The sequence below is a fragment of the Puntigrus tetrazona genome, chromosome 16, assembly GCF_018831695.1.
Source record: "Puntigrus tetrazona isolate hp1 chromosome 16, ASM1883169v1, whole genome shotgun sequence".
Classification (NCBI taxonomy): domain Eukaryota; kingdom Metazoa; phylum Chordata; class Actinopteri; order Cypriniformes; family Cyprinidae; genus Puntigrus; species Puntigrus tetrazona.
This window is the reverse complement of record NC_056714.1, coordinates 10,954,490-10,978,896: the sequence shown is the minus strand read 5'-3', so window position 1 is coordinate 10,978,896 and position 24,407 is coordinate 10,954,490. Positions and strand designations below refer to the sequence as shown.

The 24,407-nt window shown below is 39.3% G+C and overlaps 1 protein-coding gene across 1 annotated transcript; it reads right to left on the bottom strand.

Annotated features, from left to right (window-relative positions):
* Positions 1-638: 638 nt before the first annotated feature.
* LOC122360815 (adenylate cyclase type 2-like) lies at positions 639-20,592 on the bottom strand (the record flags this gene model as incomplete). Its single annotated transcript, XM_043261676.1, is given in 25 exon segments — positions 639-1,181; positions 1,184-1,301; positions 1,386-1,510; positions 2,001-2,115; positions 2,298-2,405; positions 2,663-2,809; positions 3,398-3,556; positions 3,945-4,029; positions 4,916-5,100; positions 5,770-5,868; positions 5,871-5,891; positions 6,322-6,459; positions 8,011-8,095; positions 8,380-8,477; positions 8,665-8,693; positions 8,696-8,733; positions 8,839-8,919; positions 9,135-9,178; positions 9,994-10,170; positions 10,345-10,477; positions 10,641-10,799; positions 12,110-12,237; positions 12,342-12,453; positions 13,630-13,778; positions 20,494-20,592. Coding segments are annotated over 25 exon segments (2,664 nt in total), but the record flags the coding sequence as incomplete, so codon positions are not given.
* Positions 20,593-24,407: the final 3,815 nt, after the last annotated feature.

Below are 24,407 nucleotides of genomic sequence, written 5' to 3'. Positions count from 1 at the left end.
ACATGTCTGGTGTTAATTAGGATAACTGTTATATGTGTGACTATGTAAAATCATTTTTTTCTCCTGCGTAATCACTTGGCTATTTCCCATATAGCCGCAGATCTCTTCTGAAATCTGTTTTTCAAGCAGATTAAAGTTGTAGTAGTATTTCCACAGATCTGCGTCCAGGACAAGTCATACTAAAGTACCAATGAATGAAGTGAGAGCTCGTCATTAGGGATCGTTTTACTTCTGTCACAAGTTGCAGTTTTTGTTATAAGGGGGAAAATAAACTTTTTGTTTTGCTAGTCGGGCACAGTCACCCTGTAATCTCTGAGTAGGTCAGAACTGGAAAGTTGTGCCATGCATCACAGCTGGTCGAGCGAATTGCTAAGCGGCACTAGGACTGAATGGTGACGAAATAATTGAAAGCATGGGAGTTCTAAATTAATATATAATTGATATATGTGATGTTTTTAATTATGAATATCGCCTAAATTTAATGATCACTTAAAATTGGAGTCAGATTAAGCATGGAGATAAATTCAAAATGCGGAAGTAAAAGACCGAATGACTTTTGGACCTGGGTGGACCTTACATCATGAAATGCGTAAAGGGAAAAAGATGTTTTCATTATGAATAAAAACATGAAACGGGCATAAAAACACAGAATACTATATTGCATTCACAACTGTCATAGGGATATGTCCCTGCAAAGCTACATCTATATGCCCTTGGTGTAAATTTGTGACACATCATGCACAGCATGTTAGTGACACGACACAGAAACATTTGAGTACTAGCTTGTTCCTGAATTTGTAACTACAGCGTTTAAAAAACTCTTAATGTCTCAAAAATAAAGATGCCGTCAAGACAAGTACATATAAAGTTTAATGAAGTTTTAAAAAAAAAAGAAAAATAAAGAAAAACAATGGCATTGAAACATCAAAACACTTTTTGTTATATTTGATTTTCTTACAAAATAATTGCTACCATACTTACAGAAGTACCCTGTGCACAAACCCTGCCTATGAGATACAGTAGAAATGGTATCACTTTCAATACATCCAATACTCCGTGCATCTAAAGACTAGGTGCAATTATTTACAAATGTCCCTTTTATTCCTGTGTGCGGATGTCTGCAGTTCATTGCATGTTTGTTGCTATGCTTCATGGCATTACATTCCCCTGGGATAAAGACAGCTCATCTCAGTGTGGACGAAGTATGTTTTGAGCTCTCCTTTGCCTTTCACATTTATAATTCCTCTGCATGTGCACATGTAGCCTAATGTCTGCAAAATGCAACTCGTCTCTTCTGTAACCTGCAAACACACATACACATAAAGAAATGAAATGGGTTAATAATAATAATAATAACAACAACAATAACAATAAATTCATTTTACCTGTATTTTTCCCAGGACTCCTGTGCTGTCCATTCTGCTTGCTACATTCACTGTGTTGCCCCAAATGTCATACTGGGGCTTCTGAGCTCCAATCACTCCAGCAATCACAGGTCCATGATTAATACCTGCAGATATTGATATACAAGATATTGTAATATGGCAAATTTCATTAATGCTGTTAAATGTTTTTAAATATTTATATAAATATATGTCCACATATATACAGTAGTCAACATTTGAAGTAGATCATAAAAGTTGTCCTAAGACAAGAATGGGTATTGTTTTTGGTTTTAGGACACCTTTGATCTACTTCAAATGTAGACTACTGTATATAAATATATATATATATATATACACATATACATACATACATACATACACACACACACGTGGTCAGAATTGTTGGTAACCTTTGAAAAATATGATCAAAGGCAGCTGTCAAAATAAACCTGCATTATTAATCCTATTTATCTTTTATAAAAAAAAAATATTAGATTTGGTCATTTTTAAGAGTAAAATATCTCTCCTTATATTTACAATTTTGAGCACACCAGGGTGATTATGGACATGGACATGATTATATGTATATATATAATCATTTACATTTTCACTCACCCACTCTGAGTTTGAAATCATTGAAGGAATGTTTATTGATGACATCAAGCTTCCCCACCAGTGCAAAGGCAAACTCCACCATGGTACCAATGTGCATGTACTGCCTGTCATGCTCCTATAAACACACAAAAAAATCTTTTTATTCAAAAAAACCCCCATCATGACCCCCATCATGTTACAAGAATGAAAAGAAAACGATTCAAATAAATAAACAAATAATCTGGATAAAAACCGTATCTGATTCTCAATCTGATTCTGATTTGCATAATTTCACAGATGACCGATTGCATACATTACCTGTGTATATTCTGGTCCTGGAGTGGCATTGAGTCCAGTGGCCGCCATATATGTGCTTCCAATGGTCTTTATCTTCTCCACTCCACTAAACTTTGGCTTAGAGAGCAACTACACAGGAAAGAAAGCATAACCATTGCAGAGTTAACATCAAAGAAACCATCAAAACTGCTTTGTGAAAAATGACTGCAACATTTTTTTGATATAATAAGTGAAATTGCATGGGCGAATGCAATTCCATAGTAAGCAAACAGAATTTGCACGCTACAGTAAGTTCAAAGTACACTTCAATGGGATAAAATTTAAAGAGTAAAAAAGGAAACAACTTTTTCCCCCCCTTAAAAGTACCTGAAGAAGCAATACGTTACCTCATCAAAGTCTGCAATGATTTCGTTGAGTAGTCTGAGGCACTCAAGACCCTCCTTGTTTACATCTGATTCTGTGTAGAACTCTTTGAAGTCCGGGATAGAAGCAAACATCACACACACCAGGTCATATGATTGGTGATACAGATCCTGTCATTCACAGAAGAAAAGGCAGCTCAGCCATAAATACCCAAGGACTGACTTTCAAACAGTCAGCATTACTAAAAGTTATAATCTCAAAGGAGTTTTCTTCAAAGCTATAATTTAGACAGACGAAAACAGCTGTCAGTTGTCAAGCCAAGCATCTGAATTCAAGTTATTGTTAGATGTGCTTTTAGTCTCATTACCTAAAGAAAAAAAAAACAAAACTGGTTTGAAGTAAACCAGTACTGAGGTGTCAAGATATAATACAACATTGTATCGCAGAAGTCTTTTTTCCGGCTAACAGTATACAAATTGGGTAACTCTTTAACTTCTGTTTATTAGTTGCTTATTAGCATGCATATTAGTAGAGTATCTGCCATCGATTAGTGCTAATTAAGCACATATTAATGCATTATACTATGTAACCTTATTCTGCTTCCCTAATCCTTCCCAATATCTACAGTTAACAACTACCTTACTAACTATTAATAAGCGGCAAATTGATATTTTACTGAGGTAAAAGTCGTGGTTAACAGTTAACAAGTGTTTCCATATTTTGCAATACAGGATAAATCTTTAGTTCTTCTTTCTTACCTCGTTCTTCCAGTTCCTGGCCAAAAAGTGCTCTGCTACATGGGCTGGCAAAACGTTTTCCAACAGCACACGATTAAGGTTCTCCATGGTTTCTATCTCCTCGCATTCTTTCTTGAACTTGTTCTTCCACAGGAAATCCAACCTACAGTAATATTCATTCTGTTACAAGAGGACACAGAGGTAAAGAGACTGGAGGTCACAGCGCTATTTCAGTTACAAACACGACAGAGCAAGTCCTATTGTCATCACACAACATGTGAACGCACACATTACAAATACACAATGCTTTTTTGCAGTTTTACTTCTGGTTTACTTCTTTACGTTCTGGTCAGATTTTTTCTTTTCACAGCTGCATTAGTTTGATTAAAGACACACGTTCACACGCACTTTATATATACTGAGCAAAAAAATATTTCAAGTGAAGTGGAAAGCTTTTATATTTACAATTAAGATAAAGCTTATTTGTAAAATGTATTTAATGGATATCTTTATTTTATTACAGTATGAGCTACAGTACTGTAACTCGGCTTCAAAACATTACACTTACCTGTCTAGCTAGAACAAGCAGAGTGACGAAGAATATAAAGAGAGATACAGAACCCATAGTTTTCAAGTCTTTTAGTACTCCTGGCCTTGTTTCGATGAGAGAGAGAGAGAGAGAGAGAGAGAGAGAGAGATACTTGTCAAAATCACAGCATTTTTTTAACAAATCATGTCATCTGTAGCCCAGGAAGGCTAGCAGACCATGTCCACCCCAGCTGTCAATTAGCAGGAAGTGTCCGTGCTGGTTCAGTGATTTATTTTCAACATCCATCTTTCTAGATCCATCTTTCCACTTTTCTAGAACAAAATGTGTAATCCTCAGGAAACTGTTGAGCGTGAAGTGAATCCAGATTTTCTTTTGTTGTGCTAGTTTTGGTCATAAAACAGTTTTTTTTGGATTATCGCATAAATTACTTGACATTTATAAATCTTATGTTTTAATGTATACACATAGTTAGCTATGATTATCATATTAAAGCAGATTGGACTATCCTCTGTACACCATTATCTTGTACTATGTACTAAATAAAGATTAAACATTATAAATATAGATATTTAATGTTAGAGCTACAACATTCATTATTGTCTGCAAAATACAGTACATGCTATAATACTAAAAAGTCTGCTTTAATGAGACCCTTAAATCAAATGAAAACAAATCTTAATTTTACAACATGCAGTGACATCTGGATCATTGTGTGCTTGGCACATTGTGGCAAGTTTGTGGAGAGCCGTTTTCTGTTCCAGCATGCACAAAATGAGATTCTAATGATTTACAAAGCATAGACCTGAAACCCACTGAGCATTTAAATGCTGACTGCAAAATTCATTTGTCTGAAAATCTACACAGCCATGTTACAATTGCCTTCCCAGAGGAGTGTTGTTATATTTAGAAGTACAGGAAGGACCAAACCCATGTTAGTATATTGGCTCCTACAAAATTCTGGCCAGATAGTGTATATAACAAGTTCTCACCTATCCAGGATCTCTGTTTTATAGAGGAATCTACTATACTCGTCCAGCAGAGATGCATGCGTTTGAAGTATGATGACGCTGTAGAGCACCACGGCTGTTAGCATGATGAGCATCTTCAGCTCATAGTTGATCCTCAGGAACACCGAGCAGGAAATCAGGCCCAGAATGCAACTGTAGATGAAATACTAATTGCAGAAAACACAGAAAGCGTAAATAATGTGTTGTGAATTATGTTCTTACAAAACAATAGTGATAAGACACATGGATTAAAAACAAAATCAGTTCCCTATTCTCTATAGACTAAAAAGCTATGCGACTCGCCAATTAGGAACAGTTAATTATTGTTAAGAATTCAACGTAGGCCTAATATATAGCTTTAAAACATACAAGCGAATATAATATAATAAAGGAGGAAAAGACAATTACAAGTTACAAAAGAAAAAGCACTTTCAGTATCTTGGAGTGCTAAGTATTAAACATTTACAGATAATCATTTTTATGTTTTTTTTTTATAATCAACATTAATGCAATTTGATTATTACAGATGAAATCATAGACACCGGCAGCTTTAATAGACTGTTAATGTTTAACGTCTTGTTCTGAAAACATAATCAGGTACATTTAACTGCTCTGTGAGCTTTAGGGCAAACAAAGACAAAGTGCACATGAAAGTCTTTGTGCATCTAATACATACTGCATTGTTAATTGCAGAAATGAAAGCCAAAAATAACAGCGAGTGGATTTCAATTGCTTATTCTTTGCAATGAATCCATTTGTCTCTAGCACACACGTGTGCCATATGCAGGAAAACATCAGAAGAACATTTTGATTTGATTTTATTATGATTAACTCACAGGAAGGTAAAATGTGTTGTTGTCCAGGTAAGATATGGGATGTCCATCAGGCTGAAGAAGTGTCTCATTTGATGCATTATAAACAGTATCTCTGCGGATGTTAGGTTGTCTTCTACAAAGAACTGCAAGAAATAACTCAAATATAATGATTTGATTTTTCTTTTAAAGAAGCGCTATTAACAATTATTGCACAATGACAGTCACATCAAGAAAGTTAAATCAAAGCGACGTGTTCTGTTCTTTAAATTACATACACGCACCATACAAGATTGAAATCGACAAATTAGTTTCCTGTTTGTTTACAAATAGTGACATATGTCGTAAGTGGAATGGCCAAATCTGGAAGCCAAACAGCCCACTGCAGCCAGGGCACAGATGGACACAAGTCTCTGCCAAGAAACTCCGCAATAACGCATGTCAGACTACTGCGGTCAAGGCCCCTAACGTAATGCGCGTGATCCAATTATAGGGAGCATCTCAGTGTCTTATTTGTGAACGCATAAGCACAAAAGTATTAATTCGAAATTTCCTGGATCATCGTGGTTGACATACCATATTGAAGACAGCCATGATCAGGATGAGGGCTGTGGTTGCCATGGTGAGGGTGATGCGTGGCCAGGGCTTGTTGGCGATGATTCCCGAGGATCTAAGGATCCAGAGCCAAGATGTGGAGGCTGTCTTATCGCAATGCTATTGTTGGTCAGCACAAATAAAATAAATAAATAAACACATACATAAAAATCATAAAATTAAGCATAATTTGTTATTAGAAAATCATTTAAATACACAATGGAACACTGAATGATGTGGTTGGATGAATTGTATTATTGTGATATGCCTTGGGAAATCTGTATAACACTTCCTCATCAGACTGTTATCACAAGGTCGTGGTGGAGAATAAACACATGATTCACTTCATTTCACGCACCAGTTTTTTCTTGCACATTTGGGAAATCTTACTGAGGTTGATGCTTTCGGGAAATGATAAATAAAGCTACCTAAGAGCTGAGTCGGAATAACTATATCTATATTAAACAAGCATGAGACCAAAAATGCACACGGTGAAATTTATGTCAGTACCTCTACAACGTCAACCTCTAAAATCTGTTATAACCTGTTACTTTTTTATACTTTTTATACTATACGATGTATATATATTTGGGTTGTGACTGAAAAATGGGTAGGCGATTTGTTTACTGGGATACTGTGTGTTAAATGAATTAACCATACAAGCTTGAGAAGTTAGGATCATAAAATAAATGTATTTTTTTTTAAGTTTTAAAAAGGAGGATAGAATGCTTCCTATATATTTTCTTCTTCGTATGTATGTATGTCTTCTATTTAAGACAAAAGAAAATAAAATTCAAACAGTTTACATTTATGTCCAAAGAGAATATGGCTGAAACACTGCTTTTCCCTTTGTGGACAAAAAGTGTGTTTAATTGTGCAGAAATTGCATGTTCAGTTAATGTTTTTTTTTTTCCATAGCCCATGGGTTTATTTGTCAGGAAAATATTAAATTGCGGGGCATGTCGACACTATGACATTTATGAATTAACTAGTGGTGAAAAGCTAATTTTGTCGAGGTAAAGGCAATGGCTTATGAAAGTCGAATGAAGGACTATATATATGCAATAAGTGTCAAAGGAATATGTATAATAAAAGAAACCATTTTCATCCATCTTACCCTGACTTTCTAAATCAATAATAGTAATAATAATCAAGCTCTCTTATGTAAGTTCAGCTAATTGCATTTAATACAAAATTGAATCACAATACAGTTTAATTTGAACAACATGTTCAAAACCATTACATTCAGCTTATGCAATTATTCTTTTTACTATAATATTATTTTTAAAAGTATACTGAAGTGTACCAAACAATAGCAGACATATGCGTGTCTTTCAAAAATATTTTACTATTGCTATTAATATTAACAAGAATCTAGTAAACATTCATTTAAACATTAACGGAAAGTAAATTAGTTATCTAAATTAAACAAGCTTGCCTGATGAAGACCTCAGGGTCAAAACTCTGTGTTTATTTTAATAAATTGATCTTTGCGGAACAGCAGGTGCAGCGTGTTTACTTACAGTGAAGTGTTTCATTTGATTCTGGATGTGCACGTATTATTATTATCATTTCTGCCGAACATAACTAATAGCAATATACTGTAATGTACATTGTGTTCAACGAAACTAAATCATTTAGTAAATAATCACTATTCCCATTAGTACTTACCAAGAAATGCCCAATGAAGCAAATGAGCAGAATCACAGACAGAATTAAGAAAGACATTCCAAATGATATTCCCAATATTGCAGTTCTGAAATAGACAGAAAGCACATGGTGTCTAAAATTACAAATGACAGAAAGTGAGAACAGGCTCACAAATTTATCCCTGGCATTCTCCAACTCAAATTCAACATATTCATCAGCTCCAGTTCACTACGGTGAAGACTTAAATAAACACCTTTTGTAACAAAGATAAACATAAGTCAGTGGAAGTTAATAATTCTATGTTAAATACAATATTTCTGTGCGGATACAGATGCATGGCAGTTTCTGGTTATGCATTTTGAAACAGGTACAGAATATGAACAAACTTACTTTGGCAGAACCAGGATCTGCACAATAAAAATGCAGAAGAATATCAAGCAGGCACAGGTGATGTAATATTTGAAGGCTGGCAGGGTCGTTGATCTATACTGCAGGGAGAGGACACAATTTTCTCATACAGAATCTAACTTTCTTCTTTAATGTAGTTAGTTTCATTCGGTCTTATCGTGGATGACAACAAACAGGTTTACGTTTCAATTATTGACACGGGGATGTATTATTAAAAAAGCAATGAATGTTTAAATTAACATAAGCTTACAAAGTATCAGCACTTACCTCTTTTTCTAATGTTTTATTGTGGAAAACAAAGATATTCTCTGAATGTCCTCCGACTTGAGCCATTGTCTATGGAAATAAAAAGACACTCACTCGCATAGATAAAATCAACCAACAGAGAATTGGAACATTAAACATCATGGGTAAATAAAGCAGAGATATGAGATGACCTACTTTTGAGAATTGATGCCATCAAAAGTTCGAATCATCCTTTCATTGAGCTCCTCCTCAAAACGCTTCTTTTGAGATTTTGTTCTGAGGAGAACACTGACATATTAATGACTCTATCTAGGCATTGCATTCGTAAACATACATATATTTAGTAATATGGAATATGTTTATTACAAATAGGTCAAAACTAGAACCATGGGATTTAGAACAGATTAAATATGTCACATACTGTAGCATAGCTGCCCTTTAGTAGGCTAAATAAATGTTAGTGTTGGAAAAAGATACAGAAGTTAAAACACCTCTCTGAACGCCTCTGAAAGTGGTACTGGCCCATGGGGACATCCTGTTAATAAGAAAAGAGTAGGTGGAGAATAATTTTTAGCAGTAGTGGCATCTCAAACAAATAAAAGCCACAAGAACAAAAGCTGTTTTTATATGTTTTTGTAACAGTTTTTAAAAATACATTTGTATATATTTATATTTGTATTTGTATATATATATTATATTGTTAACATCTCAAAAACAGATAAAAACTGTTTATATACGTTTTGTAAAAAAAAAGTATTAAAATACATTTTCATTTATTTATATAGACGTAACAAGTATTGACAGATTTTAGGATGGAAATACATGTACATGACTTATGTATAGGACATATTAAACATATATGAACACATATTTGTATTATCTAGATATATGTGGTAATATATATACAATTACAGTTTCTAATACTCTAGGTTTCACATGTGTTTTTTTTACATAATGTGACAATCTATTATAAATATGGAAATATGATATACATTTACATATGGGACTGGTGTCTCTTGAACTGTAAACGGGATCAAAATCTGATAAATACAATTACTAAATATAACTAAATATATAATTGTGCATAGTTTAGAATATTATTTGTATCTATTTATTTAACATCAAAAACAGATTTACTTCTATATATTTATTTTTACCAAAATATATATTTTTTATATTAAATACATTTTGTAAAAACAATAATTTAAGGACATTTTGTACATTAATCAGTTTAACTTCTCAAGTTATACTTTTCCATCTCTACTCAAAATTCTGGGCCCTATAAAAAGGAGAAGAAGAAGAAGTAGTGGACAGTTGAGAACTGCTACTGTAGAGTATAGGAAAGCTCACAGCGGTGTTGATTTTTCCATTCTCATTGGTCATGCTGTCTCTGTGGTGAAGGTTTGCGAAAGGTTTGGCTGCACCCCATGACTCCAGGTATCTGGTCATCCTCACTGAAGCTCTCATTTTAGCCCCATCTATGGTGTGTCTGGGTCTGTAGTGGTGCTGAGGGCTTTTTCTTTCTGCCTAAAAAAACAGAACAAATTTCACTAAACCTACTCAGATGCATTTAGTATGTGCCTTGGATAGCTTCGCAACATGATTTTGAAACGACAGCAGCATCTGCAATAGCAGCTAAGTTTTGAAAGAAAGCTTTTGACTTGAAGGAAACAAAACGGACTGTTTATTTGTTCTTCATACCTTTGGGTTGATCACTAAGAAGGTTACATCTCCGTGCTCTTTTAGATAAGGATCACGCTCCTGGCCATCTCCGTCTTCAACCTTATATGCCCCATTCAAGTGCTCAAGAGTCACTGAGGTGATGTGGACTCGTCTATTCATCAAGAACTTGCAATTACTATCGTTTTTCTCACCAGATTGTCAACAATTTCACATCTTCTACAAACTGAAAATGCATATCATAATTATGAGTAGCTTTAATTAAAAAACAAAACAAACAATAAAAAAAGAAAAGAAAAAAAAAACTAATGGCTTACCCAGGCACACCACCTGCTTCCATGTGATTGGCTAAAGTCACATCATGTGACCAGACATCATATTGCCATTTCTGAAGGCCAATCACACCACATAGAACGTTTCCAGAGTGAACACCAACTCGCATATTAATGTCCACTCCCGTGGCGTCTCTCACTTTCCTATACAGAAAAGAAAGAAAAAAGAAATAACAACACATCCCATCACACATCGATTTAACCTTATACTGCAACACGATTAGAAACACATTGAGACAAGAGACATGGCTTTGCCCTTTTAAAAGGCATGACCTTTGAATGTTGTTTTTGTCACTCCAATTCACAAGTTGCAAGAGATGCATCAAATGTGGTGAGCATGACCCCGTTGAAAATTATTCATTTACTCATCCTGTTGTTCCAAAATGTAACTTTCTTTCTTCGTTAGAGCGCAAAGATAAGATGCTTAACACCATGTCATAGCTGCTCTTTTCCAAAGGACAACAAATCTAGGTAGTGTGTACATTATATTACATGTCAGTCATACGGTTGCATTTTGTAGGGACAGAGTATTTTCATTTTTTAATTTTGTGTGAATTATTCATTTTATAAAATGGTGCTAATCTGTACAATATTTTTTGGCACTGGATTTCTGTGAACATTGATTAATTCAACTTGATTCTTAGAACATTGGTCTAATCAAACAAATCCAATCAAACACACCTGAGCGCATAATCGGTGTCTTCGGGATCATTAGTAAATCACAGGTAGGTGAGTTTTATCAGGGTTGGAGCTAAACTCTGCAGCGCACTGGATCTCCAGGGTAGGATTTGAGAAACCCTGGTATAGCGTTTTCATAGAATTTTCATAAAATGCGCTTGGTTGATAATACATTATTCTATGGCACTGTAATTCTAACGAGCTTCCTTGCAATCCTTTAACTGGAATTCACAGCATGACAATTTGCCAGCAACTACTAATAGAGAGATTTGATTCATCCAGGTTTCTGCAGAACAGGTAGAGATAATAGAAAGACAGCTCTCTCTGTCTAGACTCAGCACCAGTCATTTTACCCAGTCTGACCTCTGAGGCCTCCGACTCATTATCGGGATGGCCAGGTATCATGTCCTTCACAGCAGCACTGGGCCGAGACCAATCAGCCCCTCTGAGCGGAGGATTATAGGACTGGAATAGAAGCTTTGCTGCTGGACTGACTCTGCCTAAATTCTATCATAGAAATAGAGCACACAGTCTGCTTAAATCCTGGTCTATTTATTGTATAATAAAATGCTTTTAATTTCATGCAAACTGAAGCTACATGTACAATGTACAATGAGTTAAATTATGTACGTTCTATTCTCCTGTGGTAATGTGTAATAAAGCCAGATGTTCACAGTGTTGTTCTTTAGAGACAATGCATGAACAGGTCTGCAAAATATATAATAATTATGAACCTCGGACAGATGTTTTTCAAGCTAATGTGGGGCTGAACTTACTTAATAGCTTCGCACATGTCAAGACCCATCTTCACACAGTTTTTGGCATGATTTGGCAAGAACTCTGGGAGGCCAGATACACAGTAATAACAGTCCCCTAAAATTTTTATTCTCATACATTCATTTTCCTGAAACACACAGAAAGAATGTCAACAGCCAGAAAAAAATCCAAACCAGAAGGTGTATATCGATAAAGTGCAAGTCAGTAACTGGACTAGGAGATCCAGCTTACCTTAGCAATCTGGTCAAATTTGCCAAATAGCTCATTCAACATATGCACCAGCTCTCCAGGTGAGCAATCGCTGGCCAAGCGGGTAAATCCAACAATGTCAGCATACAAAATACTGTAAGAGCACACAAATTTGCATGGGTGACTCAGGAATGGAAAAGATGGTTTATTTAGATTTTATTTATGCATGTGTCACTGTTTAATTGCTTTGGACTTATTGTATTTCTCATGCAGCAGAATAATAGAACAATGCTAATACCAATGTTCCTCTCAGACCATAACAGAATGAACCACCACGAGAAAAGCACCCTCAGAATATTGTGTTTCTCAATATGTCTGCTTGTCTGAACGTGTGACACTTCATGTGACATAACTATTTAGTATTCTTTTTAAATCTCTGACCTTTTCATTTCTGTGCATTACAGAAAATATTTCCTGCTAATGCTGCTGTGTCACAGGGAATAAAAACCCTGGCACTCCAAAATATTATGTTAATATAATATTTATAAATAAGGGTTAGGGGTTCGTTAAGGGTTAGTTCACCCCAAAATAAGACCTTTGTTCATCTTTGGAACACAAATTGACCATCTGACCATCCATTAGACAGCAACACAACCGGAATGATTCAGGACCAAAAACGTAGGAAATAAATACATAAGTAAAACAGGATGTGACATCAGTAGCCGAGTTTTGCGACACTATGAGAATACTTTTTTTTGCAGAAAGAAAACAAAAATAACAATTTCCCCATCATTCTTTTACCTTGAGTTACATCTTCCACCATTTTAAAGAGTTTCACAACGCAGACGCATGCTTTCCCCTAAGCATAAACACAGACAGATTACATTCATGCGCATGCTTTCTCCCACGGATGTAAACAAGGCTGACTATGTCAAATAAATTAAAGTGTTCGTATGCATTGTTTTGTGAGACTCTACAAAGTATTCTTGTAGCGCCGCAAAAACTGTTCAGCCACCGATGTCACATTGACTGTTTTATCGATGTATGTGGGAACATTTCAGTCGCGTTGTGTTGCTGACATGAGGGTGAGTAATTAATTAAATCATTTTTATTTCGGGGGTGAACTTTAAGTCCTTTAAGTTACTTCACTGGACGTCACATTAGGCGACTACATTGTCACAACCAATCCAAACGAGAGAGAATGCAACTTATCCACTCATTGTTCTCAGCAACAAAACACCAAAAGTTAAAAGCTCAAAACTAATTACAGTTTTTTATTAATGCCTCTCCCCCTTGAAATTTAAATTTTCTATTTACATTATCAACACACCTGACATTGGTGTGACGTTGTACATATAAATTATGGAAGTTGTTGGTGTTTTCCACCTGACCAAACTTTGGCCCCTGTAGTCTCTGTATGATTTCAGCTTTCATCACTCGGGCAATGTGAGCAGGAAGCAGAGACAGCAACAGACGTTCCTGTAGCAAAAACACACCACAACAGGGAATGAGATAATTATATCTCGCATACACACTTCTCTGCCTTGTCTCTTTGATATGCGCAGCGGAGATTTGAGTCTGATATAAAAGCTTCTGTTACCTAAAAGAACTGCACACGGTCTTCTGAACAAAAAATTGCAAAGAAATAAAGAAACGCATCCACTGTATCATTTACATGCTCTTTTCCAAAATCTGGAGAGCATTCAAAGGGACCATAAAAGACTGTTCCTAATATGAAGACTATTCTTAAGGCTAAGTAGCTTTACTATGACTGATTAGAAGTTTTAGTCAGGTTTTGTAAATAAATAAAAGAATATATGAAACAGTCAGCCAACTGTGAGGCTTAATCACAGTAATGATATTGCCATAGGGTCAGCTACCTAAACTGTAAAACACGATAATGAAATATCTAATCTAAATTATATTTAATAGTATCTAATTTAATCCCTAAAAGGTAAATAAAATACTTAAATATAAAAATAGTTTTATTGATAAAATTACTATATTCATGGATACTAAACAGTATTCTTCTATTTGATTAAAAGTGATTAAAGATCAGGTAGATTTACCATTTTTTTTTTTTTTTTTTTTTTTTTTTTTTTTTGACTTAGTATCTATAATAAATGGGAAATTCTTTTAGAACATCACATTACAAATTAATATTATGCAAGACCAAATCTGCAGGTGGTTAATCTGCATTTAAGCATCACAGAAAAGTCCTGCTGCACATTAGTTCTGCTATATTAGCCTTTCCTTACTGGAGCTCTTCGAGCAAATTATACCTTAGCTCACATTTTTCACAGGTGTTGTGAAAATCCATAAGTCAACCGCTTCTGTAATGTGATATTCTTCCAGGATTATAATATAATTGGGTTACAGCGGGCTATTGTGAAAAGGTAAAACTAAGTTCATTGCTTTCAGTTTTAGATTTTTGTAAGATTTCCCTACAAGGCATAAAGTGTGAATGAGTTTAATTAGATCTAACAGGGATGGTCTGCAGGGTCATTATGAAAGCCTATGATAGCTTGACTCTGTGCTACATGCAAGAGAAGGTTGATTGCCCAGTAGGTCTGGTACATTTCCCCTAATCAACCATAATGAACTTATAAAAATCATTTTACAATCCTGATAATTTTATTAGCATCTACATAAAAGCCATATGCATTAATTTAAGCTGTGACAAATGCATCATTATCCTTTTTTCCACTAATTAATGTACTATACAATGAACGTAGGATCTACTGCAGTAACAACAACAGCAAAAAACTGTACAATGTCGCAGTGGTAGCTGTGACCACTGAGCTATGGAAAGCACAATTCATCACCCGTAGCCTGAGAGGATATTCTTAAGAGGTTAATCCAGAGGAAAGCAGAGAGGCAATGTTTGACCTCCCGCAGAGCATATAGTCTGATGGAAGACAGCCAATATGCCAGCGGGCTTCAGACTTCACAGAGACAGCAGTGGGCTTCAGTCACACCATCTGCCTTTGTGGTCATGTCTAACCTGGGAGCTGAGAACTAGCATCACAGAAGCGTCCTGGTTTCCAACCATTAGTTATTGGGCTGAGAATAGGAGACAGTAAAGTTTAGCAGTATCTCAAAAGGGAGCCGCTGAAAACTTAATGTCAAACTTAAAGTAAAGTAATAATGGCTGAGAGTCTAGGCAAAAATGAAATTCACTAAAATTGTGTTTTCTATTATAGTTAAGAATCAGTAAATATTCAATTCATCATTTATAAAGCGTCGCTACATTACAAGTACATTTAGTCATTTAGGAGACGCTTTTATCCAAAGCAACTAACAAATGAGGACAACGGAAGCAATATTATTAGCTCTGCACCCTTTCACCTAAATTCATTATTTTAGACTTATGTGCCTCTCTAGACATGTATTGTGCCATCCCAAAGAGGCTCAAAATCACTTTCACTGACTTTTAAATTAAATATTCCCTCCTGGTGGAATAAAAACACATCTCTTCCATCTTTATGTGACCCTCCAACTCTAACTCTCTCTATTCAAAGTCTATTATTAAAAAACACTAGCTTCTATTATTTTTCTATTCTGTCTATTAAACAAAAACAAAAATGTAATATAATAATAAATAACAATCAAAAAATTAATAAAACCTATGTTAAGCTAACTTTTTTTTTTATAGCACTTGCATATCATTGCTCTTTGTAGATTTTAATTGCTTTTATTGTCCTCATTTGTAAGTTGCTTTGAATAAAAGCCTGACCTGTTGAAAAGAGGGCTTCATCCTCCCAGGGTGGTGGAGCTTTTCTCACTAGAAATATAGCACATAGTTTTAGTGTTCATACTTGACTAACTGGGGCCCAGGTCAGGAAGCAGACAGACTGGCTAAACCAACCGTCTGCCAACCATCTCACGTCACAGAAGTCAGCTAATTCTCAGCACATAGAGACACTTTCACCTAGAAATCACACTAGAGTCTGTGTCTGTTCCCAAAACTACAAAAATACAAAGAACGTCAATCAATCAATCAATCATTTTTATTTATATAGCGCTTTTAACAACACAGGTTGCATCAAAGCACTGTACAGTATAATGACAGGGATGTATAATGACGTCCAAACCAATTAAAAGATAACAATTGAATTGATGTTCAACAAATAAAAAATAGATATAATATAGATATATAAATGATAAAGCTTGGTTTACTGAATATAAATAACTTTCTACAAAAGCACTTTTTGTAAATGATATGATCACTGATCATAAACTAGATGTGCTTTGTTTGACAGTAACATGGTCAAGGCTGGCTGCAAATAAAGTCTTAATTGTTGGTGTTTTTAATATGCATTTATAGACATTATAAACTTTATTGGGGTTAGACAACACATGCCAAGACATACTCACTGTTGAAATCATACTCTAGGCTTAATACTACATGGGATTTATGTTAATGGTGTTGATATTCTGTAGCAAAGTGAAGATATCTCATGATCTATTTTTGTGTATATTCCATATAGTTAAAGTTGTAAATTGAACTCCTTTGTTACAAATATGTTAGAACCATCACCTCTACAACAAAAGACTATTTTGTAAGTAATCTTTCTGACTTATATAAGTCCTGAGCATATCCAATAGACAACTTTGATGATGTAACAGAAACTATGGACTCTCAGATACGGTTGCTCATTTACTCTTAAGGAAGATTATGGAAAAGAGTTTGCCACTCGCACCTTTAAGCAGCAGCTTGGAAAATGGCATACAACTAAAGGAAAATAAAAGGTATTTCGTATTGCTTGATGAGAAAAATACTCTCTCTTACAGAAAAGCCTTAAAACCGCTATATCTGATTACCTTATGTCTCTTTTAAAAGAAAACCAGCACATGCCCAATTATTTATTTACTACAGTGGCTAAATTTACAAAAAGATTGAGCTTCAGCACGTACAGACATTACCCAGCAGCACAGTAATAACTGAATGACTTTATGAATGACTTTACTTCTAAGATCAAATAAATTTCGGATAAAAATTATAACCATGCAGCGGTCAGCCAAAGTATCTCATTAGATATTCATTAGATGGAACAATTACACTCATTCTCTTCTATTGGAAATAAATAATCATAGTCTTAAACCAATAGCCTGTATGTGAGACCCTATTCCATTCAAACTTCTAGAAGTTATAAGTCCTCTTTTGAATATTCTTAACTACTAACTGTCATTAGGATATGTCCCAAAAACCTTTAAACTTGCTGTTATTAAGCATCTCACTTAAAAAAAAAAACTTGATCCCAAATAAAAAATTATTTACAGACCAATTTCGAATCTCCCTTTTCTGTGAAATATGCTAGAAAAGGTAGTATCATCACAACTTCCTTCTTAGAGTTCTTCTTCCTTCTCAATGTTCCTTCTTAAAATGATATCTTTTAGGATTTCCAGTCAGGATTTAGACTAACCTGCTACTGATTGTGGTTGTATTTCTGTAGTAGTGGCACTGGATCTGTATTTTAAAACACTAGAAAATTATGTTGGCATTAGAGACAGTGCATTTACATGGTTTAAATCATATTTACTTGCCTGCCATCAATTTGTGACAGTGAAAGAAGAGGTCTCATTCCAATCACAAGTGCAATATAGAGTACCCCAAGCCTAAGTACTAGGACTTACTTTTCAAACTTTCCATGTTACATGTTGGGAGATATCTGTCACGGCGTGGTTCAGGGAGTAGGAGGACTCAAGCAGAATATAATCTTAATAGTTTTTAATCGTACACAAAGGAGGAAATAACACTGATACAGGCAGGCAGGCAAAGAATATACCCACACTTAACTACAATGAGCTATGATGAAGACCGGACGATCAACACTGAACAAACGGGAACTTACATTGGGGAGACATAATGACATAATTAACAAGACACAGCTGAAGACAATAAAATAATAAACAGGAAGTAGGTCACATAGAGCACGTGGGACATGAAAACAACAACAGAAGAGTCCAGATACATGACATTACACCCCCCTCCTGGAACGTGCGACTGAAAACAGAAATGAGAAAATGAAATCTTGGAAGGAGGTCCTGGTGGAGGACGGGGCCCCAGGAGAGGGTTGGCAAACAGAGTCCAGGGAGGAACAGACGGAGGGAGGAGTCAGGGAACAGACAGGAGGAATCCAGAGCAGGAGGAGATCCATTGGATCCAGAGCACAGCCCTGAAGATCCACAGTGGAGCCAACAGAGGGAGGAGCCATGGAGGAGAAATGGCTGTCGACTCCATGGGGCTGACCGACGGCAGTGGAGCAGGTAGTGGAGGAGCCAGAGATGGAGACGGAGATCCAGGGTGACTGAGAGAGCCAGAGGTGAGGGATCCTCTACCCACAATGGTGATGGTGACTGGCAGACCCGCGACAAGCCCTAGCGTCATAGGGTGAGCTGAGGGTGAGCGTCAGGGCTGCTGGGAGACATCGGTGGTGGCTGGATAGTGTGGGAGGGTGGGAAGACTTTGTGCCGGATTCCAGGAGGGCACGTTTGAGGAGCAGACTCTGGAGGGTGCGCTGGCTGCGTGGGCACTGGAGGAAGTGCTGGAGGCGCAACACTGGAGGGCCCCCTTTGGGGAACAGTCTCTTGAGGGTGCTCCACTCCTCGCTCGCTGTTCTCTGCATTATCTACCATGGTGTGCTCTCTTGCCGGCTCACGCACCTGGTCTGACAATGTCGGCTCAGGTTGCATGGCGATCCCTGGCTCTGTCACTCCTTCTGGCAATGGCTCGGTGGTTGCGGCTGACTCCGTCAGCGGTGGGCACTGGCTGTGCCTCCGCGCCATGAAGTGGTGGGCTGGGCTCTGGATCTGGAGTGGGGCTGGTGTGGCTGTCCTCGGCTGAACCATTACTGGCGATTTAAACAACACCAGCACCCACTGGCGTACGCTGCAACATTTTCTTGAGGACCATTCCTGGACAGCTTAGCTTGCGAGGAGGTGTTCAGTCCACAGAAGTAAATAGCGCACAGAAAGCTGTCTGGGTACTGGGAGTTGTTGTCGAGGAACACAAAGTCATCTGTGTGGTCCTCAAGAGAGCAATCTCCCTGCTCCAGCAGGAGGATGAGGAAATTAGGGGCATTCATAGGGAAAAACAAAAATAAAACGAAAGGGGAACACACACCGCTATTAACTGTTTAAGGTCCGGTCTTCTGTCACAGTGTGATTCAGGAGAAGGAGGACTCGGCGAGAATATAATCTTAATAGTTTTTAATCTGACACAAAGGAGCAAATAACACTGCTACAGGCAGGCAGGCAGGCAAACAGAAAGAATATACCCACACTTAACTACAATGAGCTATGATGAAGACTGGACGATGAACACTGAAGGAACAGGAACTTATATTGGTGAGACATAAATGACACAGAAAGTAGGTCACATAGAGCATGTGGGGCATGAAAACAACAACAGAAGAGTCCAGATACATGACAATATCAGGAGACACAGTGTTAGCTTTCATTGTTATGCTGATGATACCCAAATTAATAATATATACAAATTTTGACCTATGCTCTCAATATCAAATGCACTGGCCTACCATTGGTATAGTCACTATAGTTGCATAAAGTTCAACTTATGTTGCATCACTAGTGCCCATTGTGACACCAGAAACCATTCCAAAAAATTGTCATTCTCAGTATCTGCAGTTCTATCTCAGATCTAACATTTGTGGCCGACATAATATTACAATACACTTGTGGCGTAGACATGACAAAACTGACCTTTAAATACTTTGAAACATGACTCACTGTCAAAAAGAGTTAAAATTCTATCATCACACTTCAGGTTCACTTTACAAAAGAAGCCATATTAGCTTCTGTACAATCAAATATACTGCACTTTCAAATTTCTAAAAACATTTGCAAAACCATGTATGTACATTAAACAAACATGAAGTTTGTCTGATACATCTAGGGGGTTGAGGAATTATTAGTTTTACACTAATCTTATCTAGTTCTTTCTATTCTTTCAGCAAACTGGCACACACCACAAAAAGCTTTCCAGTGTTCCATGACTAGATGCAATTCACTCCTCAGTTCACCAGTGTTAAGTTACCTTGAGCATTAAGTGTTTTGCCAAAGGAAACATAAGATATCTCTGCTTTTGCAGATCTTTCAACTTTAGCTACAGACCAGCTGAAAGATCATGACTTCAGAACTGATAGATAGTATAGCAAGACTGATACATAACCTGTTGTCGCTTCTCAAACTCCAGTTTGATGGGTGATTTTATACAGTTGCAGGTGTCTTGATATGTCTGCTTTAGCGCCAGTTCCATCAGATGCTTATGGTATTGTCACGGTTGCGCTTTCGGCGGGGCGAAGTGCACGACACGTAAAATAAACGTAAATGGATTTAATTTCAAAATGGTAACAAAGATACAAAAAGGCAGGCAGGTAGAACAGGCAGGCAGGCAGGCAGGCAGAATCAACACAGGGGTATCAACATCGGGTAGGGACCTTGGACGCTCGGACCAACAGAACTGAAAAGACAGGACTTAAATACACGGGGTAATTGACGAGACACAGCTGATGACAATAACATAATTAACACGGAGGGAAGGCAGGGCACAGGGAGCACATGGCACGGGACAAAAACATAAACAAAGAGTCCAGAGATGTGACATTACCCCCCCCTCCCGGAAGGTGCGTCCTCGCACCTAAAGGGTAACAAACAAAAACAAACAAAACCAAAATGACTAAGATTTGGGGATACCGGGTCTTGGGAGGAGGTTGTGGTGGAGGACGGATCCCCAGGAGTGGGCAGGCAGAAGGCAGAAGGGTCCAAGGAGGTGTAGACGGAGGGAGGAGCCAGGGAGGAGACAGGAGGAGTCCGGAGCAGGAGGAGATCCAGAGCCCAGTTATGGTGGTCCAAGGTGGAGCCGACGGAGGGAGGAGCCAGGAAGGAGATAGGAGTCCGGAGCAGGAGGAGATCCAGAGCCCAGTTATGGTGGTCCAAGGTGGAGCCGACGGAGGGAGGAGCCATGGAGGAGCAGCCATCGACTCCATGGGGCCGACTGACGGCGGCGGAGCAGGTGGAGGAGGAGACTGAGGTGGGAGACGGAGAGCCGAAGAGCCAGGGTGACGCCGAGGCGCTGGAGGTCAAGGCGACGCCGCAGGCTTTGGCGACTGATGCGGAGACGGGGGACGGGAAGGACGCGGCGGAGCCAGAGCGACTGAGGACTGAGGTGAAGCCGGAGGGAAGGAGGAGCCTGACAGAGCCGGTGGGATGGAGTGACGAGGCGGCCGAGGAGAGGAATCCCGAGGCGACGGATGGTCGACGACAGACCAAGGCGGGCCGAGGGACGATGGAGCCTGGTGGAGCTGGTGGACTGACGGACCACGGTGTAGAGGAGGAGCTAGGAGCCCAGGGGAGCCGACGGGTCTACGAGCCGAGGAGGAGTCTGGGTCTCGGAGGCAGGACGGCGAGGGCGAGGATCCTTCACCCTCGGCGGCGATGGAGACCGGCAGACCCGTGGCGAGCTCGGATGGTGAGCTGAGGATGAGCGCAGGGGCTGCTGGGATCCATCGGCGTGGTGTGGCAAGGGTGGGAGGTGGGAAAACTTGAGGCGGCACTGGAGGAAGCGCACAGGGCGCGGGCACAGGAACGGGCGGAGCGCGCACGGGCGCGGGCACTGAACGGGACGGAGCGCACGGGCGCGGGCACTGAACGGGACGGAGGCGCCGGGCGCGGGCACTGAAGCGGACAGAGCGCACGGGCGCGGGCACTGAACGGACAGAGCGCACGCGGGCGCGGGCACTGAACAGGACAGAGCGCACGCGGGCGCGGGCACTGAACGGGACAGAGGCGCACGCGGGCGCGGGCACTGAACGGGACAGAGCGCACGCGTGCGCGGGCACTGAACGGGACAGAGCGCACGTGGCGCGGGCACTGGAACGGGACAGAGCGCACGTGGCGCGGGCACAGGAACGGGACAGAGCGCACGTGGCGCGGGCACAGGAACGGGACGGCTGGGCGGAACCAGCGAGCTAACGGGACGGCTGGGCGGAACCAGCGAGCTAACGGGACGGCTGGGCGGAACCAGCGAGCTAACGGGAAGGCTGGGCGGAACCAGCGAGCTAACGGGAAGGCTGGGCGGAACCAGCGAGCTAACGGGACGGCTGGGCGGAACCAGCGAGCTAACGGGACGGCTGGGCGGAACCAGCGGGCTAACGGGACGGCTGGGCGGAACCAGCGGGCTTACTGGGTAGCTGAACGGGAACAGGAACTCAGGATACAGGGGAGGTGCCCAGTCTAAGTCCAAGTCCAAGTCTACATCATCCAGCTCCCTTTGCAGATCCAGCAGCCCCAGGTGGATGATCAGCTCATCTTCAGCCGATGTGCAGTAGGCGGAGCTCCACTCCGCGCTCTCATCGCAGTCGGCTGTCTCCACCGCGGGGAGCTCCGTTGCTGGCTCGCGCACCTGGTCTGGACGATATCGGCTCGGGTCCTGTTACGCTCCACGGCTCTGTCGCTCTCTGTGACGATGGGTCCGTGGTCACGCTCGACTCCGCCCCCGTGTCAGCGGTGGGCTCAGGCTGGGGCTCCACCATGCGGTGAAGGGATGGGCTAGGCTCTGGATCTGGAGTGGGGCTGGTGTCGTTGTCCTCAGGCGTAACCATCATGGTTGATTTGCAGGACACCAGCACCCACTCGACGTATGCGGCGAGGCTCTCTCGAGGACCGCTCCCGGACAGCTGCGCTTGGCTGGAGGTGTTAAGTCCGCGGAAATAGAGTTCGAGCAGAGAGCAGTCCGGGTAGCGAGAGTCGTTGGCCAGTTCGAGGAATAGTTCTGTATAGTCCTCGAGAGAGCAATCCCCCTGCTCCAGCAGGCGGATGAGGAAGTTCGGGTCTTTAAACTGGGCAAACATGGCAAAAAACCAAAAATAAGGGGGAAAATACGCCGCTATTTACTTCTTTATATGGTCCGAGCGTTCTGTCACGGTTGCGCTTTCGCGGGACGAAGTGCACGACACGTAAAATAAACGTAAATGGATTTAATTTCAAAATGGTAACAAAGATACAAAAAAGGCAGGCAGGTAGAACAGGCAGGCAGGCAGGCAGGCAGAATCAACACAGGGGTATCAACATCGGGTAGGGACCTTGACGCTCGGACCAACAGAACTGAAAAGACAGGACTTAAATACACGGGGTAATTGACGAGACACAGCTGATGACAATAACATAATTAACACGGAGGGAAGGCAGGGCACAGGGAGCACATGGCACGGGACAAAAACATAAACAAAGAGTCCAGAGATGTGACAGGTATGCTCCTGCCAGGTTCCCCACATATGAAAATTATGATATTTGCCAGAATCTAGAGAAATCAAACAAATTTAAGTGAACAATAAAGCCTATGATACAGTATATAGGATTAAACCATAAGAATTAAAAAATCTGTACTGTTTTTGTACCAAAAGAAAGTAAAAAAAAACTAGAAAAGGTCAGACTTCCTTGCTTTCACACTTTAGACATGTTTACATTAAATTAAGTTAATATCATTTATCATTTCTGATGCAATGTATGTATGATATAATCTGTATTTAAAAAAATAATGAATCCCAAAAAGAACAAATGTCAGACATTACTGTACACAAAAAATGTTTGAAGAAAGTTTGCATAAAAGTAATACATTTCTACAGTATTTCACAATAACCATGTACTTTTCGAACAGTGGAGCAGAATTGTGCATGGATCACTTATCATACAACAGTACAGCTCAGTTTTCCATTTCTTTCTCAAAAAGTACTTGGAGAATGATTTATGACAAGAGCTATGCAAACCCAATCAAATGTTCAAGCAGGGAGGAGAATTTGGTTATTGTAGTCAGTATTAGCAGGAGAAAGAAGTACTTAAGTCCCCAATTCCTAATATTAGCTTTCACACCTCTTTCTTACTTTTCTTTCACATTCTCTCGCTCAATTACCATCCCAGTGTTGAAAAGCAGTGTCTCGTATTACTTTCTGTTCCTTATATATACACACACTATATTAGCAAAAGTTTTCGCTCATCTGCCTTGACTTGCATATGAACTTAAGTGACATCCCATTCCTAATCCACAGGGTTCAATATGACATCAGTCCACCCTTTGCAGCTATAACA